The sequence below is a fragment of the Phyllopteryx taeniolatus genome, chromosome 22 (assembly GCF_024500385.1).
Source record: "Phyllopteryx taeniolatus isolate TA_2022b chromosome 22, UOR_Ptae_1.2, whole genome shotgun sequence".
Classification (NCBI taxonomy): Eukaryota; Metazoa; Chordata; class Actinopteri; order Syngnathiformes; family Syngnathidae; genus Phyllopteryx; species Phyllopteryx taeniolatus.
The window spans coordinates 2,794,765-2,811,565 of record NC_084523.1 but is presented as its reverse complement, the minus strand read 5'-3'; the positions used below and the strand labels follow the sequence as shown (position 1 = coordinate 2,811,565).

Here is a 16,801-nt window from a genome sequence, read left to right as displayed (position 1 = left end):
TTGTCCTTGCAATTGCAAAAGTGTTGAGTCCTTAAACTTTTATGAATTGAACAGGTGACGGTGTATTCCACTCGCAGGCCACTTCATTAGGTACACCTTTCCAATATATTAAACCACCTGTTCAATATATTGATGATGATAATCTGATGCAGATAGCAGGTGTTGAGCTTCAAAAATCTTCCCAGCAAACCTGATATGAGGTTTTGGTCAGGGGACTATCTTTCAGACAGACTGAATATGAGCATCCTTCCCTGTTGTCATTATCCAAAGTGAAATCTGTCAACCAGAAAATCTTGCAGCTAGGAGGCCATTGATATTGTTGTAGAAATCAATGTAAATAGTTAAATAAGGTAACCAAAATGCTAGAAACAACATAAAATGCAACCACAAAAATGGGAGCATATAGGCCTACCTAAAATCTCTTGACACTGTCTATGCAGGTTTCGTGTTTTCATATCTATATATATTGTCCACAACTTGGTGTTGTCCCGGTAGTTTCGGATTTAGATCATTTTAAACGTTTTATGCAGCTCTTAAAAAACAGATCTCTGGCATGTGTAGGCTCTGTCAGGTGTACCTAATGAAGTGGCCCACGAGAGCCTGCATGTGCACGTGCACCAATAAGTATACAGTATTCCTGCGAGGAAATATCAATCATCCATCAAAGACTCCCAAATCAAACACACATCTACAATATAGAAAATCAGTAAACAAATGTTCTCACTGATACTGTATTTTGATGTAAACAAAAAAAATAGAAATAAATGATCCTCCTGTTTTTTTGCAACCTTATTGCGTGACATAATATTGATTATGCGATGTGAACATTTCACTATGGACATCATTGGAGGTGCACACTTCTCTCGCGCTCCCCCTCCCTCCAGTTTTTCTCTCTCCCTCTCTTTCGTCTCATGCATTCACCATCTTCCAGCATGCATGCTGTGAGCTACTTTCTGCCCGCCTCCCCTAATGTCGCTGCTCCATGCTCTCATGCTTAATCACAGGACTGCCTAGGACCTCAGTGTTATTTTGGAGGGGCTTTGGTGCGTTTTGCGCGAGTGAGGGGACCATCAGCAGGCAGCACAGGTGGGAAGGATCTTTTACGACGCTGCGGTATAGATGATTGAACACTTGGAGCACCCACTCAGTGCAATCAGCCACTGGCGGGTCCTCCTCCTCAGAATATTGAGATTCAGCGCACTTTTGGGGAGGTGAACAACTCAAGGAAATCATTTTTTGAAACAGCGTGGAGGATGTAATGTTTTCTTTTGCGCACCGGTAATCGGACTACCACTGGAGCAAATCAACCTTTTTTCCTCCCACTTGCTCCAGACAGACATTTCTGTTCTTAAAAGGAAATAAGGCGCGGAGAAATGAGCTTCACAGCCCCATTTGGATTGTGAGCTGTTTTTATTTTTCTTAAGTGCCCCCCCCCCCCCCCCCCCCTTCTTTCTCCTCTGCGTGCTCTTTCATGGCATCGCTGACCAGGTCGGCCAGACGCAAAGACGCCAGTCGCTGGCCGAGGATGTCGTCAACTTTCTGGGCTTTTGTGCTCCTCACCGCGCTCTTGGTTCTCTACTGCGGTAAGTGCTGGTGCGCGCGGGTTGGCCCCACGCCGGTGCGCGGTGGGGGTGGATGGCATTCAGTGGCCCTTATAAGACACTCTTATTAAATAGCATTATGATTCCGATTTACGTTGATGGGCACGTTTTATTGCACGAAAAAGTGATCACAGTGCCTTGCTCAGGGGCACCTCAGCCTTCAATGCCAATCCCAGTCAAGGGGGAACTGAGCCTGCAATCCTATATTTTATAATTATATAATATATAATTTTCTTTGATCACGATCTTATTTGAATATGTATTGCAGAACATTGGTCTGGATAATAGCTACTGTGATAGACAGGATATGGGTGCCTTGCTCATGGGCTCCATTCTGTAATAGGCCTTATTTTTAACCACTCATTCCCAACTGCCCCCTTATGCACCAATTATTGGCATTTTCTTTTTCTTAGTGTATTGATCACAAATGGCTTTTCTTCACAAATTGATATTGGCAATTAACAAATATACACACTATGTTTTTCTCATGCAAACTCCCAAGGGAATGTGACACTAAGATGTAAATGTGTCTTATTTCTTTCCCTCTGCAATGTGGACAGCGTGCATGCATGTAATTCAGCCTCTCTCTATTGGACACACACAGGCGCGCGCACACACATTTTGGGGGCTATGCCGCTGTCACAGACTCACTGAGGTCAGACAGTCATGTGGCAGTCGTCCTGTTATCAGCGCTAAACAGTGGCTCCAGAGGATGCATCAAAGACCAAACTCCTGATGAACAGCAAGTTCATTCGACCTTATTAGGGAAATGTATTCACACGCGCGCACACACGGACACACACATTTCGCCACACAGGGACGGACTGTCTCTGTTTCTGAAGCCCACTTCTTTCCTGGCACCCTCTCATCTTTCTTCTGCGAATGCATGTGTGAGTCACGCGTGAAGAGAAATCCTGCTGGCACACTGCGCTCCAGCCCACTGCATGCATGTGGAAATTCAAGAGCCATGATGGGGGGGGAAAAAAAAAAAAAAAAGATTAAGTATACCACTAGCCCCTCAGCTAAATAATTAATATAATCATTCTGTCTTGGAGCACATTAGGTATTCATTAGTTTCGTTGTCTTTTCATTTTCCTAAAAAAAAAAAAAAAAAAAAAAAAAATTAATAGGCTTCCTTTATATACTGTGTGCTGCATTCAAAACTGCTGGGAATAAATATTCAAACACACATTCCAAAAACTGACAACCATAATAAGTTAGTATTTGTGTGGTGTAAGAACCTATTCGACTGTGTCAGCCTTGTTAATGATGATGAACAATAAATGTAAATACCCGTTGGCATGTAGAACAGTTGTCTCCATGGGCACCACCATTGTTGTGTGTGATACATTGATTTCTCCTGATTTTGCCAAGCAGGCAGGAATCTGCTCTTTTCCCAGTTGGAGGTCTACAATCTCTGGCTTCCCAGTTTAATTATAACATCATATGAACTCTACTCTAGTGTGAGGATAAAAAAGGTCACCTTTCTTCTGTCTTCCTCTTTATCGTATAACAGAACAGGTTTGTTGTTTATACACCGTTTGGCAGCATGCGTATGTTTTTTTTTTTTTTTTCTTCTTTTTAGTCCTGTGGGTCGGGTTACAATAGTGTATCATATGCCTTTTTGGAGTATAAAAAGGCATTTTGTCACTTGGAGATGTGTTCCCTTGACACTGTGACTTGCATAGCTGGAAGCCATAGCTGTACCATTTTAGTCCTGACAAAGGCGCAGAACGTGACTACATTTAAGGCAAAGTGCATTAGTGCAGACTGAAGCATAGGGGGCAGGAATACTGCACCTGAAGTCTGAAGTCTGAAGCACCTGGAGACTTCACAGCCTTTCTGCTAGAAAGATAAGCAGAAGATTAGGTTTGCTTTGTAATCACACTGTGCTAGGCTTAATCAATGGGGAGGCCAGGTTTATAAAAGTGAGAGGTTCTGCGTCAGAGCGGGAGCTTTCTTTTCTTGTACGCCGCCTTAGGCCTTGTCGATTGATCTCCTGCTTTGGGCCAATCAATGGCGGTGCTTGGTTGTTTGTTTCAGGCAGCAAGTCTCCGCGTCCCCCTGAGGGCGTCATACCAGGCTACACTTCGTCGTAATGATAATAATAAAGTCTTCTTTGCTTTCATAACATCTTCACCTCATACTGTGCTCAGCTGTTTGCTGACCTCAAGCTACAAAGCTTTTGGTGGGAACCTTTTGTTTTTCGATCGCTGAGTATTTGTGCTGAAATGAAACTGATGTTTCTCACTATTCTGTTCCAGCTCCCGAGTGCCCGCGTTTCCTCGTTTCATCTTCTCTTGGCTTGTTCTTACTTTGGCTCCCAATCAATTCAACTGGATCTTAGACACTTTTTTTTTTTTTTAGCTTCAACTTTCTCCTTGTCCCTTTTTATTTTGTTTGACCTTCCTCAATTTCTTCCACCTCTTCACAAAACTTTGCAGCATTTTCTCCATTGCACTTATTTCCTTTTTTCGGTACTTTCTGTGCAGAAGGTCTGAGCTGACGACAGCATGCTATTGACTGAGGCCTCTCAGCATTTTTTTTTTTTTATCCATCCTGCTTTTGCCACTCTCTCACAACAGGGCACTAATGCAACCATGAAGTACCCTGTGTATTCTTCATCCTTTCTGACATCAGCTTCTTGGGTTACTTCATTAATTTAAAATCTATGTTAATTTACATCCATAGGCACCATGGAACACAATATATATTCATTAAAAATCGCACGTATGATGTAACATTCTGGAAAGTCAGTAAGAGTCAGTTAAAAATTGACATTTGAGGTGGGTTGCTAGGAAGAAAATGGATAGCTGTCTATCATTAGGGCATTTTTTTTTTGCACTTCCATGTCAAGTTTAAGATTTGCCTCTCAAAATATCCACACCTTCTCCCTGTTTCCTCTTGTTATGGCAAGCCACCTCTTCCTTGACAATCACGCCATGTTTTTGTGGTTGAATAAAAATAATAATAATAATGTATTATATTTTATGTTGAGCTTTAAAACCTACATACAATGTATGTCTGTGTCTGTGTGTCAACATTTTTTATTATGATAAATTATAAGCCTTTGTGTGTTAAGTGTTTTGGGACTTTTCCAACAGTTCATCTGGGACATTTTAAAATGGGCAGCTCAAGTCTCTCATAAGTTCTATAGGGCCCACACATCTGAGAACACATTGAATGCATAACAGTAAAATTGTCTGTTTTGATTCTTCTTAATAGCCAAAATACATACAAAGTCCAAATCCCATTTGTACTGATGCAGACTACTTGTTGTTTGTACCGGGGGGGCAGTGTCATCGTCGTCGTTGTGGTGCCAAAGCGGCGGATTGCAGGAGTTCTTTGATTACGGCTCACACTCATATGGTGCCTGTCACCTAGAATCATCATCCGACTTCACACGTCCCCTCGCTGGCCCTCCAGAGGGTGTGTGGAAGGAAGGGATGGAAGAACTTGATATCCTTTGATTCGCAAAAGAAGAAGGTGTGTGCCGCTGGAGGAAAATGAGGGCATTTAAAGGGGGATGATCCAGGGGAAAGAGGATAGAAGGAGGGCCAGTAAAGAACAAGAAAGGAGAACACCTGCTGAGGAGGAATAGGAGGGCATGGTGAGGAGAGAGCAAAGCGAGAAAGAAGAGAATCAGTCAGGGAGAGACGAGAGCGAAATGCTGGCAAGATAAATGGCAGCTGCTCAACAATTTAACTGCTCGAGCTATAAGAGGCTGTTTCAAACTCTAATCACACAAGAATGCTTCACTAGTTGCTGATTACATTCTTTACAAAAAAAAAAAAAAAAAGATCTGCCTCTAGCTCCCTCCTCTGGAACCTCTTGGCTGTACATTTTTTATGTATCATTCTTCTTTATTCATGAGGCTGTCGTCTGCTCGTGCTTGGCGGGCTAATCAGCATGCTAATCTTAGCTGTCGGGTTAGCCGCAGTTTAGCATGCTTGTGGTCCTGATGAGGGATGCACTTCCTGGCGCGCGAAAACCTGCGGCGACTGCTGATGCATCAGGGTCCTTATAATGCAGTCTTGTGTGCAGTGTTTTTCCTGCATGCCATGTCAGTACATACTGTAGACACACACTGTACATGTGCACGCTGTACAAGCGCTCAAGGGCAAATGTCACGCCTGCTTCATCACACACAATCACGGTGTTTTTTGAAAAGATATGGTCTTTTCATACACATACACAGTCACTGGACAAAACCTTGGATACAGCTGCATGATCTAAACACGGCTTGTAGCAACAATCGCTTTGAATTTTTCCAGTGCTAGGTCTTTAAACTATCACTTTAACTGTTACTACTTCGATGTATTGAAGCAATCTAGTTTGTACTGTGTGATCAAAGAATCTGGCTTTACGGAGATAATGTTCTGTTTTGACATATTCATCCATTTTCGATACTGCTTATCCTGGAGCCTATCCCAGCTACCTTTGGGCAAGAGGGTGGGTACACCATGGTCTGGTTGCCAATGTTTGATATTGTGTGTGTGTGTGTGTGTGTATATATATATATACATTTTCTGTACCGCTTATCCTCACTAGGGCCGTGACTTACAGGAAATTTAGAATCTTCAATTAACCTACCACGCATGTTTTTGGGATGTGGGAGGAAACTGGAGTAGCCGGGGAAAAGCAACACAGGCACGGGGAGAACATGCAAACTCCCCACAGGCGGGGCTGGGATTTGAACCTCGGTCCTCAGAACTGTGAGGCAGATCTGCACTTGAGCAATATCTTACATTTGAGCAGTTATCGCCACACTTTGTATTGTCGAAGGTTGCGTATATGTTTGCAAGGCATTCACACACCCTCTGACTGGAAGATTATGAACCATTTCATAACAAACCTAAGATCAGGGCCAATGTGTTGAAGATAACATTCCCAGCAATTCCCAGCATTGTGTGGGCAAAGTGAGACAGATAAAGGAAGATAGGTTCCAGAAGAGGACCAGATCATCTGGTAAGATTCTCATTGAAGGCTTTCCAGGATGCTGTAAACATCTTGTGCATGAATTACTAATCTTTTTAATCTAAAATGTATCTAACAGTATTTCTCAGCCTGATCATTGACTCCTTCCACAAGGTTATCAACAAAAGAACCGGGGGGGGGGGAATACACACTGGGCAATTTTAGGGCACATGAACAAAGCCATTCACACTTGAATTCACACCTATGGACGATTTAACGTTTTCAATGAACCTAACACGTGTTTGGAATGTGGGAGGAAGCCAGAGTATGCAGAGATTTGATCCTCAAATCTGTCCACTGTCAGGTATATATGCTTCCCACTAGACTAGCATGCACATGTGGAAAACTATGCTGAAATATGCTCAGTGTTTTGCCCCTTTCATTTAGCTAAATACCTACAACATCATAATGACGTTGTCCATAGAAACAGAACATTTTCAGAATAAAAGCAGGTGTAAGGTGAACCTAATGTTCCAAACCAAATTCCAAGTTCCAAATTTTCCAAACCTTTATTGCGCCAAGGGACAGTTTCCATTGAAAAATTCCACAGTACATCATCAATGTCACAGAAAGTACATGTTAAAATCATGATGATTTTGGGTTTGATTGCAAAGATAGATGAACAAAGATGCACTATTTGTCGTAAATAAAACATATGTTTTGTCCCAATTAAGTTCAATTGGATAATTCAATTTAATTGGTGGTTGGGAATGACTGGACTTGACTAAAAGTTGCCTTGTACCTAAAGAAGTGTCCCATTACTGTGCGTGCCTGTAACCAAGCACTGATCCAGATGTATGGAGATTAGGCCCATACATGCATAGTTATATATGCATATTATATGCATGCCACCCTGTTTTATCTTGTCTGCTTGTTTTTTTTTTTACGTTGTTTTGCCGTTAAAATGACATACCTCTCCTAAGCGCCGGTGACGTGTCCTGATAGCTGAGGCATATACGGATACCTCAGAGTGCACGCTTCCAGACAAAACACTGCCTTTTCGTCTGTGATGTCTGAGAAGCTTCTGCCGGGGCTGATTCACCAGCCGCGGAGGGAAAAAAACAAAACAAAAAAACAGGACTGGGCTGACCTCACTTGTAGGTGAACACGTGCACATATTTGAATATGTTATCCTATTTCCAGCATAGCCTGGAGCCTTCTCCTCTGCAGGGAGGGAGGCTGAGAGAGGAGCCGCTGTCAGGGTGTAGCAGAGCGGCCCCGCCAATAGCCTGGGGAGGTAAATTCATAAAAGGAAGTCAGCTTGTTAAGACTTCCTGCGAGAAAGGGAAACGCCACATTATGGACCCCGCAAAATTGGGCCAGACTGCATATACATATTTGAAGAGCTTTTTAGACGGCGCTGTTGTAAAATTTCAAGATAGTGATGAGCATTTGTGCGGGGCAGCGGAGGGAGGGTCATATTTGTCATTATCGCATAATGAGCATGCCACATACGGAAGGCCTCAACGTTTGTGAGTCAAGTAAGACATATTACCATTTTGCAACTTGAAAAATGAAATATTAAGCAGCCGCTGGATCTCTTTCTGTGCGCAGAAGGGCCCGGTGACATTAAATGGGCCTGAAGACAAGCATTCAAAATGGAAGGGTTGCGGCGATCCTCAGGTTGGCGTTTGGCTGGCCACCGCTTTTGGCTGCAAGGCTGCGGCCCATCCGTCATCCCATCAGCTTTAAAATGTGTCGAAGTCAGCAGACTTTGAGGCAATTACGTCGCACCAGGACACACTAATTTATGGCTGACGCCAACAGCTTGCACCGTTCAGGGAACATCTTTGCCTGGTGAAAAGTAGTTTAATCCTAAAACAACCTTTTCAATAATAGACTGCTTTTCAAGCAGCTAATTTGCAGTGTTTTCTTTCTTCTTTTTTTTTTTTTTTTTTTAATTTCCATTGAAAATACAGAGGTCAAGTGGGGATATTTCGAAAGTTAACTGACAACATGTGGTGACAGCTCGCTATGAATCAATGCGTCTTGGCCTTTTAGTGGACAAGGCGAAAACATGTAACATTTCAAAGTGCTGCCTTCATATCAATAACAGCCGCACTGGTTCTCACTCGCTTTGACTGTGTTGTGTGTCTGAAGCGCATGTGACTTTTTACAGGCAGACTTTTCTCTGTATTCAATGTAAATGTCAGCGTGGTTTCCATGGTTACCGGTGTTGTTTGCCAAGCTTCGTATGGAGCAGACCCCGCACAAAAGCTGCTGCCCCACAGCAGGGCCCCTCACATCAGTCGGCTCAATGGTTGAGTGAAGTTGAGTTTTCAAATTCGCTTCTCTCCCATTTCGTCATTGCTCAAAAGCCTCCTCATCTTGCACTTCCTTGCTCATAATACTTGTCTGCCAAACTGCTGTCGTACCTAATAGCATGCTAATATGCGCTGACATTTACTTATGCGCTGACATTTACTTATGAAAGCAAACCGCGAAAGTATTCTTTTAGTTTGCCTGCTTGCTCATGACTGCATGGTTAATTGAACCCTAAATGTTGGCTGTCCCTTTAGGAGTTAATGTGCTGTTGGTGTGACTCTCTTAAGTGTCCACACATCGTCTCACATTAATGGAAAACAAGTTGCAGACAGAAATAGATTAGGGGATTGCTGTAATTTTATAAGTACCCCCCCATCACCCTATCATTCACAAATCCTCAATCTTTCTGTCGAACATTACTAAAAAGCGGAAAAATATCTATTTTGCACATATCCATTTATTTTGGTACTCTTTTTGTATTCTCTGTTCCTTCTAAGGCAGAGAAGTAGCTAGCTGAAAGCTGAACAGCAGCGTGATGGAAGATTACAGTCAAGGTCCAGTAGACAGCCAGGCGAGGCTCCTTGTGGCATTAATACGAGAGAAAGCCGGGTGATACACTTCTTCGAGATGACACAAAGAAAGGCTGGATTGCTATTGGAAGTGGTGGACGTTAGCGGCTGGGTCAACTTGTAATGGCTAGGTAGAGTCGTTTGGGATTCACGGTATGTATTTTAATAATTAGAGTAGCTCTGTATTACTATTTTTACAGGTTGCAACGCAGTGACTTATATTCCATTGTCCTTGCACCTCTGGTGCATTTTTCCCCAAATCAAATAATCTCCAAGCCGTTTAATTTTGAAAGTAATGTTATAAGATTAGGTTGAACGAGTTTTGTTGAAGTGTTTTGGGTATATTTAGGGTTTAAACTATTAATATGGGCAATTAAAAATGTATGGGGCTGTCTATTATTTGTGAGTTTTTGCTATTTGCATTTGGGCTTGGTCCCTAGAGCAAGAGTTAACTGTAATGTATTGTGATATTTTTATTCTCATTGAGGCTAATATTGGTTAGCAGAAATCCAAAAAGCTTTGTCAAAGTGATTGTTTTACGTTTTGCGTTAAAACTACTCCAAGTCGAACGAGAGTTGTGCTTAATTGGGTCAGAATTTAGACAGGAGTCTGACGCTGTGCTTCCCTCTCAAGAGGATCCACGGATGCACACTTGTGCATGTTTTGCCTTGGGCCAGTAAGCCCATCCAAAGAGAGATGCTAAAGCTAACCCACAATGCCCCCCGCCCCGCCCTCCACTGCCACCTCCTCCCACCTCCTTTCCTTTATTACTACAAAAAGCAATTGCTTGGAAGAAAATGCCAGAATGGTGCTTTGAATTCCTGGAGGGGCCCATCACGGAGACACGGCCCACGGAGCTGAGACAGCTAGCATCTGGAGCAAAGACACGGCGGATGGAGTGTGTGTGGGGTGGGTGGGGGGGTGGGTGTAGCGTGAGTGAGTGAGGGAAGGAGAAGAAAGCTGGATAAGCAGCAACGAGAGAGCGCGAGGAGGCAGCGAAATGGCGAGTACGAGACAGACGGAGCCAGAGGTCGACATGGGGTCCGTAGGAAGTGCTCGGAAAGAGGTGAGGGACAAAAAAGGACAGTTGAACCGACATGACAAAAGACAGACAAACGGCGACACTGCGACGCTCCGCCAATTGACAGCTGGGGAATAAAGTCAACTAACAGAACGAAGCAGTCTGCAGACGGAGGCTCTCTGAAGCGAAAACAAATATTACATTACAAGAGACAGAAGCCATTTGTCACAATGGGCGGCCTGAGAGGTAGTTAAGGTGGTGGGTTTAAGCACCTACGGCTTGATGCACAGAATGTTGCCAGCACGATGAAAATTGTGCTGAAGTCAACTCCGTTCAATCAATCATCCCTCTTGAGATCACAAACTTTCACCACTCTCAAAGTTGTTACTGGGCTTTCAGGGCATTCCTTACCCATCCTCAAGCCTGCCCCCCACGACACCCACATACACACACACACACACGTCCCCGCACACCTCAGCATCCCGCTGACCTGTGTGCTGACAGCCACAATTCAATGTTAATGTGTCTGCAAGCCAAATCTGCAGGACATGTATGGCCTCTGTGACAGCTGCACTCTCTGTGCACCCGCATGTCATCAAGTGTGCAGCCTGTGAAGCTTGTTTAAAGGATTGCGGGAGAGTCAGGCCGCCTGTCAGTCGGTCAATCAGGCGCTTGGCTCGTTGCCATCCACTGCATTATCTCGAGCCTTTTTTTGGATTTGATAACCGAAGCATCTACTCGTTTGTTTCCTGCCGAGCTCCGACCCGTCATCGTTGTATCCCGCCCATTGTACCATCGTTGAATGAGTTGTTGATGAGATCACACGGGGGTTAATTTTAATGTGAATCATAGCACCTGAGTGGCTCGTTGTCTGCCATTTTTAGCCCGAAAAAGCAATTTCTTCATAAATTCCAATTTAATATTAAGAAAAGCTGATTATTGCCTCACCACATTTCCTATCAACTTCAAATACCCTCCCTGAGGCTGTCATCAGTACAGTACAGAAATGATGTTACAGCCATCGCATTGGATTCTTATAGCTCATTTAGACTAGGAACGTTTGAAGAACCCATTGTGTGTTTACGTCATTGTCTGAATTTAGTTCTGGGGTACTTTTTCAACGCCTAAAGCGGTAGTACTTTCTTCAGTCATTGGTCATAAAATATGATCGGAGCTTCATTCAAGTCACAACCATAGACAAACAGTTTTGGAAAGCTCCAAACTGTTTTTTTTTGTTTCTTTCGTTTTGTTTTAAACAGGGCAGAGCAGCTTTAACCAACACCTCCAATATTGCCACATTGATTGGAATCCAAATTGGTTGACTCTTATTAACTTTTGGAGAAGACATTAGACTTTGGCTGCACATAATCTTTCCAGCCCGACCTGTGAAAATTCTCCATCATCTAGGTCATTTCATTCTCAGTTCATTGAATGGATCACAAGTGGACTGTTCTGGTTCTATTAGAAAACGTTTCTCCTCTCATCCGAGCAGGCTCCATTAGTGTTCCCGTGGAAACCCATTTCGAGTATATATCCCAGAAGTTAGAGGCACACCTCAACCATGAATGCTATCACTCTTTTGGGATGCAAAACGACAATTGTTAAGGTGCACTGACAAGACCCTGCACTGTGAATGTTTACATGGAGCATGCAAAAAAACAGTAGTATAACCAGACTGTTGGTCCATTATTGTCGTGACTTAGATCATCAGCATAAATATGAATGATTATGCATCCATAAGCATCTGCTCATAGGATTTTGTAAAAACAATAATAAAAGTTGTCTTATTCGCTTACTTTCTTATTTACTCTTGTGCGACAACACTCGATTCTGTATTGAATGCAGCACTAGTGAATTTCCAGCCTTTGCATTAATTGCCATATGTCTCTGAACCGACGAACCCAACCAGGGTTGACCGAGATTAGCCAGTGTTGACTCTGTTTGAATTGACCAAAGAAGGGTTTACCAGTAGTCGGGGGGGCTTGTTAGTGGTATTTGTTTCTCCTCTGGCTTCCATTCTCTGGATGTGTGAATGATATGGAAATTGTAACCCGCTTGGACTCATTTATCTCGCCGCCGCTGCGCCAACAGCCGTATTGGGATGCGGATTGGGATGTGGAAAACAATGAACTGATTTGCGGCCGCTGCTGTTGTCGGGAGTAAAAGGGGATACAGTTAAAGATTTGATTTGGGACCCCGCGTGGCTCGGAGAAGGGAGGTGACAAAGCTGCCTCGTTTCAATGTGGAAAACAAGCCTTGCTCATATGACGGACCACAGGCATGAAATTCCACAAACGTGTTGCAGCCATAAAATTCTTAAAAAGTTCATGATTATTTGCTAAAAACAATCAAGTTTATCAGTTTGAAAGTTAAATATCTTGTCTTTGTCAATTAAATATAGGTCGAACATGATTTGCAAATCATTGTATTCTGTTTTTATTTATGTTTAACACAACGTCCCAACTTCATTGGAATTGGGGTTGTATTACACCAAGGCTTAGTACACACAAAGATAATCAGGCTTTTTTTTGTCCCGATTTTCCCCTTCCTGACCAAGGACGACAAATTTAAGACGATCTTGTGTTTTATAAGATTATCCTGTGGTCTGAGGTGTGTTAAGAGTGAATTAGTCCTGATTGTAGGGTCCAAAACAGATCGGTGTCCAGAATCTTGAATATTAAACGTGGTTAATATTTACTCCCAAAAATCTTGATATTTGTTGGGAAAGCTGACATCTCCCGAGTCATGACTTGGAAGTGAAACAGAAGGCAGCCAATCAAGAAACAAGCTGACAGAGGTTTTTGTTAAATCACGTAAGATTTCTCACTTTGAGGACTAGGTTTTTCGATGGTGGAACAGAATCTTTGTCCGTGTTGAGCTTATCGGAGCACACAGCACACACTATGACCAAAATTGTTTCATGGCAAAAAAAAATGTCTTCAGGTGAGGGGTCTGTAACAGATAAACAATCGTAAGATTTGAAAGATCATTGTGTGTACCAAGCCTAAAGCTTGATGCGACTGACCGGGTTTGAACTGGACATCACAAATTACAGTCGTTGACTCCCCCTCGCACACTAGGTTTTTAGGTCCCACATGTACTGTACTGTCATATTTTTATGGAAGCATAAATCATATGGCACGATTTGTAAATGCTTTGCTTTTTCACCAGTCATGAATATGAAATCATGTCATATGAAATCATGTGTCATATGTGTATTGTTTCTGAAAAGTGTAATTCTGCATCCTATTCATGCTGAAACATGCCTTTGTTAAACATGAGCTCCATCCTGTAGGATATTTTGTATATTTCCATCATGCTCTCTCGCTATCTCAGCCTCCCTCCCCGTGTGTCTCTTCTGTACACAGTATCTCCTCTCTCGCCTCTGTTCATGCTCTTTCTCTCCCGAGGCTTTGGCACTGATAAAGCCTGCCATTGTTACAATGACAGCGGAACATGTGAGTTGTGCCTGCTTCTCAAGGCTTGAAGAGCTCATTACGACGTCTCAGTGGGGACCCAATTGGCAACACCGTGTGTGTTGCACCATTTGGTACCAGCTTCCGTTGCTGTGTGTCACTCACATTAATCCAGAAAGGCCTCACGGTTCACATGGAGATCAGTTGATTAAGCATGGTTTGTGTTAAAGCAATAATTTACCCACGTTTTTAGTCATTTCAATTTTGTAATCAGGAAAATAGTCTCAGTCCTAGCTCTGGCAACCCTGGATCACCCTACTATACTGTATCTACTGGATCTAATGTTAATGGTTCACCCCAACACCTGTTGCTGCAGTGTTACTCTTAGAATGAACTAAAATGACGGGGGAGACAGTACAATCATACAGGAGTGTTTATCAGTCTTTCTTTGTTCGATCAGGAATTCCCAAACTGTAGTACCCAACATTTTAAGTGTATGTCTGTTATAATAACACATTTAGAGCATCTCTACCATGAAGACTGATTTTTTATTGTTTTATTTATTTTTTTACTGTTTTTTTTTGGTCACAAAATTAAAAGGGAATACAGGTATACAGAGGTGGGAGTTAGCCATATCATGTGAAAGTCTCAAGTTTCCATTAAGTCCCTCAAGTCGAGTCCCCCACAAAATCACCATCAATCATGACTTTATTCAACCGAGTTGTAAATCAAGATGCCCACCCAAATCCGTTTGAATGACCCGCCAGGTGGACACCAGCCCCTCCCACTCGTTGCACGACGCTGTATGTGTATTAATACACGTATGCACAGACTAGACACAGGCTCTGTATGATGAACATGAGTAACATACAGTAATATGCTAATTATACAGGATATACTGTGTCCAATGCAATGTCCTGTGCAAATTGCACATTTACCATCAAGGGAATGATACTTAGCACTTGTAGGAGGAGCCCCAGAGTTAATCAATAGCTACTTTAGTTTCAATTAGTCTCTCTAATTAAGCTATCTTTTATGATAAGTGTCATAGATATCTACACAATTGGAGTGCCGCCTGCATAAATAAAAATCACTTGGTAAGAGATAGTCGGTGGATGGATCAATCCACACACACTCACACCCGTGTAATTACCTAATTAGTCAACGCCCGCAGGGGTCACGGGGAAGTCAACATGCTTAAAGCTTCTGGCGGAGGAATGAATCGAGTGAGGCTCCTCGCCATTTCCCGTCGGGTCGGTTCCGTACTACCTCAATCACAGCTATAATCGTTCTGTAAGGTGAGATACGTTCCATCAATTTGCCTTCACTCCGCACTCTACATTACAGCGTGGATGTCATCAAAATATTACATCGCCTTTCCTGACACCCAATTGATTTTATATTGCGAATAACGACTCGCAGTATTAGAAATTCAGCTTGGAAAAGTCAGTCATTCTTGTGTGATGTTATAATTACGAATTATCTTTGGATATGTACGTTCAATTTGAACACAATTGCACCAGAGGCATTTTTGTGAACGGCATACAAAGCCTGATGACTAAATTGGACTCTCTGTGCTTAACCATGGTCATAAAATTGATTATATCGCAAACCCACGCAAACAAATTGTCTTCGTGCATATTTCGATGTATATACTGTATTCACATCCATCTTCCGTCTTTTGCTACCAAGGCACTTCCGTTCTGTAGTGGCCTTGCATCTGTTAATGGAGAATCCGGTCAGATTTACTGCCCAGGTTTAAATGTATGGTAAAATAGTGCATTAAGCAGATGATATCCTGGTCTATACCTAAAGACTTTGATTAAATGGCCACTCTTAATATATCAATGTTTTTTTATGTTCTGAATGTCAGTTCGGGACTGAATAACTCCCTCGATAGCCCCTTACAGTGACAAACTTAATTTTTTCCCCCTTAAACATGCATAATTGGTGTTCATGTTAGCGGTGGAGCCTGTGCAAATCCTCGACCTTTGCACGAGGGCAGCCGACAGCTTGCCTCCTCCACACGAGCGTCGTGGGCCTCACAGGTCAACAAGTCACTCAACAACACTTAGTAACGCGCTCTCCATGCAAAGTGTGGTTCGGCTGCCTTGCGGGCATCTAAAATGTAGGCACAATTTCGGTTGCAGTCTGATTCAAGCAGGAGCCTTTAAATAAGCCATAGATTTCCTCTCTTATTTCCGCCTTTCATCAGGGGTAAGCACACAAACCCTGGAATGATTCAGGCAGAATTGAATGCTCACTCTATTTTCTGCTCCTCCTGAACTCCCCCTGAAGCTTCTTTATTGAATAGAAGCTGTAAAGAGGAGAGCGGGGAAGGGACCACCACTGTCAACAAAAAATGCACTGGAGCTCCTGGCTGAAGTTGCGTACTTACTGTAAGGTCTGCTTCGTATGTACTGAGCTATACAAGACATTAAATAAACCTTTTTGTCATTCAAAGTTGGTTGGGGAAACATCAAATGTTGTATTATCCTGAAGGTTTTTATTGTATAATTTTACACTCAAGCTTAGCTTAAAAAATAATTGATTAATGGTGTTTCTAAAGTTATTCAGTTTCCAAGTTGTTGTATTCTGCACAGAGGTGGCAAAAGTACTCACACTCTGTATTTGAAGTGAGTAAAAGTACAAATACTCGTGTTAAAAAAAAGACAAAAAGTTGAAGTACTGATTCAGCTCCATTTTTATAAAAAAAATAAAAATAAAAAAAAACACATTTCAACATAAGATACTGATAATGATTTTCAAAGAAACAACAAGGCTAAGTTTTTTGGTAAGTTTGAAAGTTTATATATATGATAGACTGTTTAAACTAATCAGCCAATCAGAATTTTATTCTGACAAATATCAAAATCGGCCTAAAACAATCCATATTGGTCCAGCCCTTCTACTTTGAATTTTTTTAAATGTTGCATGTTGTTATTTTTTAAA

The 16,801-nt window shown here is 42.3% G+C and overlaps 1 protein-coding gene across 3 annotated transcripts in view; it reads left to right on the top strand.

The window, feature by feature from the left end:
- The first annotated feature begins 939 nt into the window (after positions 1-939).
- tafa5a (TAFA chemokine like family member 5a) overlaps positions 940-16,801 on the top strand; it is a 100,145-nt gene continuing 84,283 nt past the window's right edge. Inside the window, exon 1 of one of the 3 annotated variants that reach the window (XM_061761517.1) lies at positions 940-1,583. In XM_061761517.1, coding sequence (XP_061617501.1) covers positions 1,472-1,583 — 112 coding nt within the window. In that variant the 5' untranslated portion in view covers positions 940-1,471. The remainder of the gene's footprint in view (positions 1,584-16,801) is intronic. The other 2 variants (XM_061761519.1, XR_009786334.1) reach the window with 2 other exon arrangements.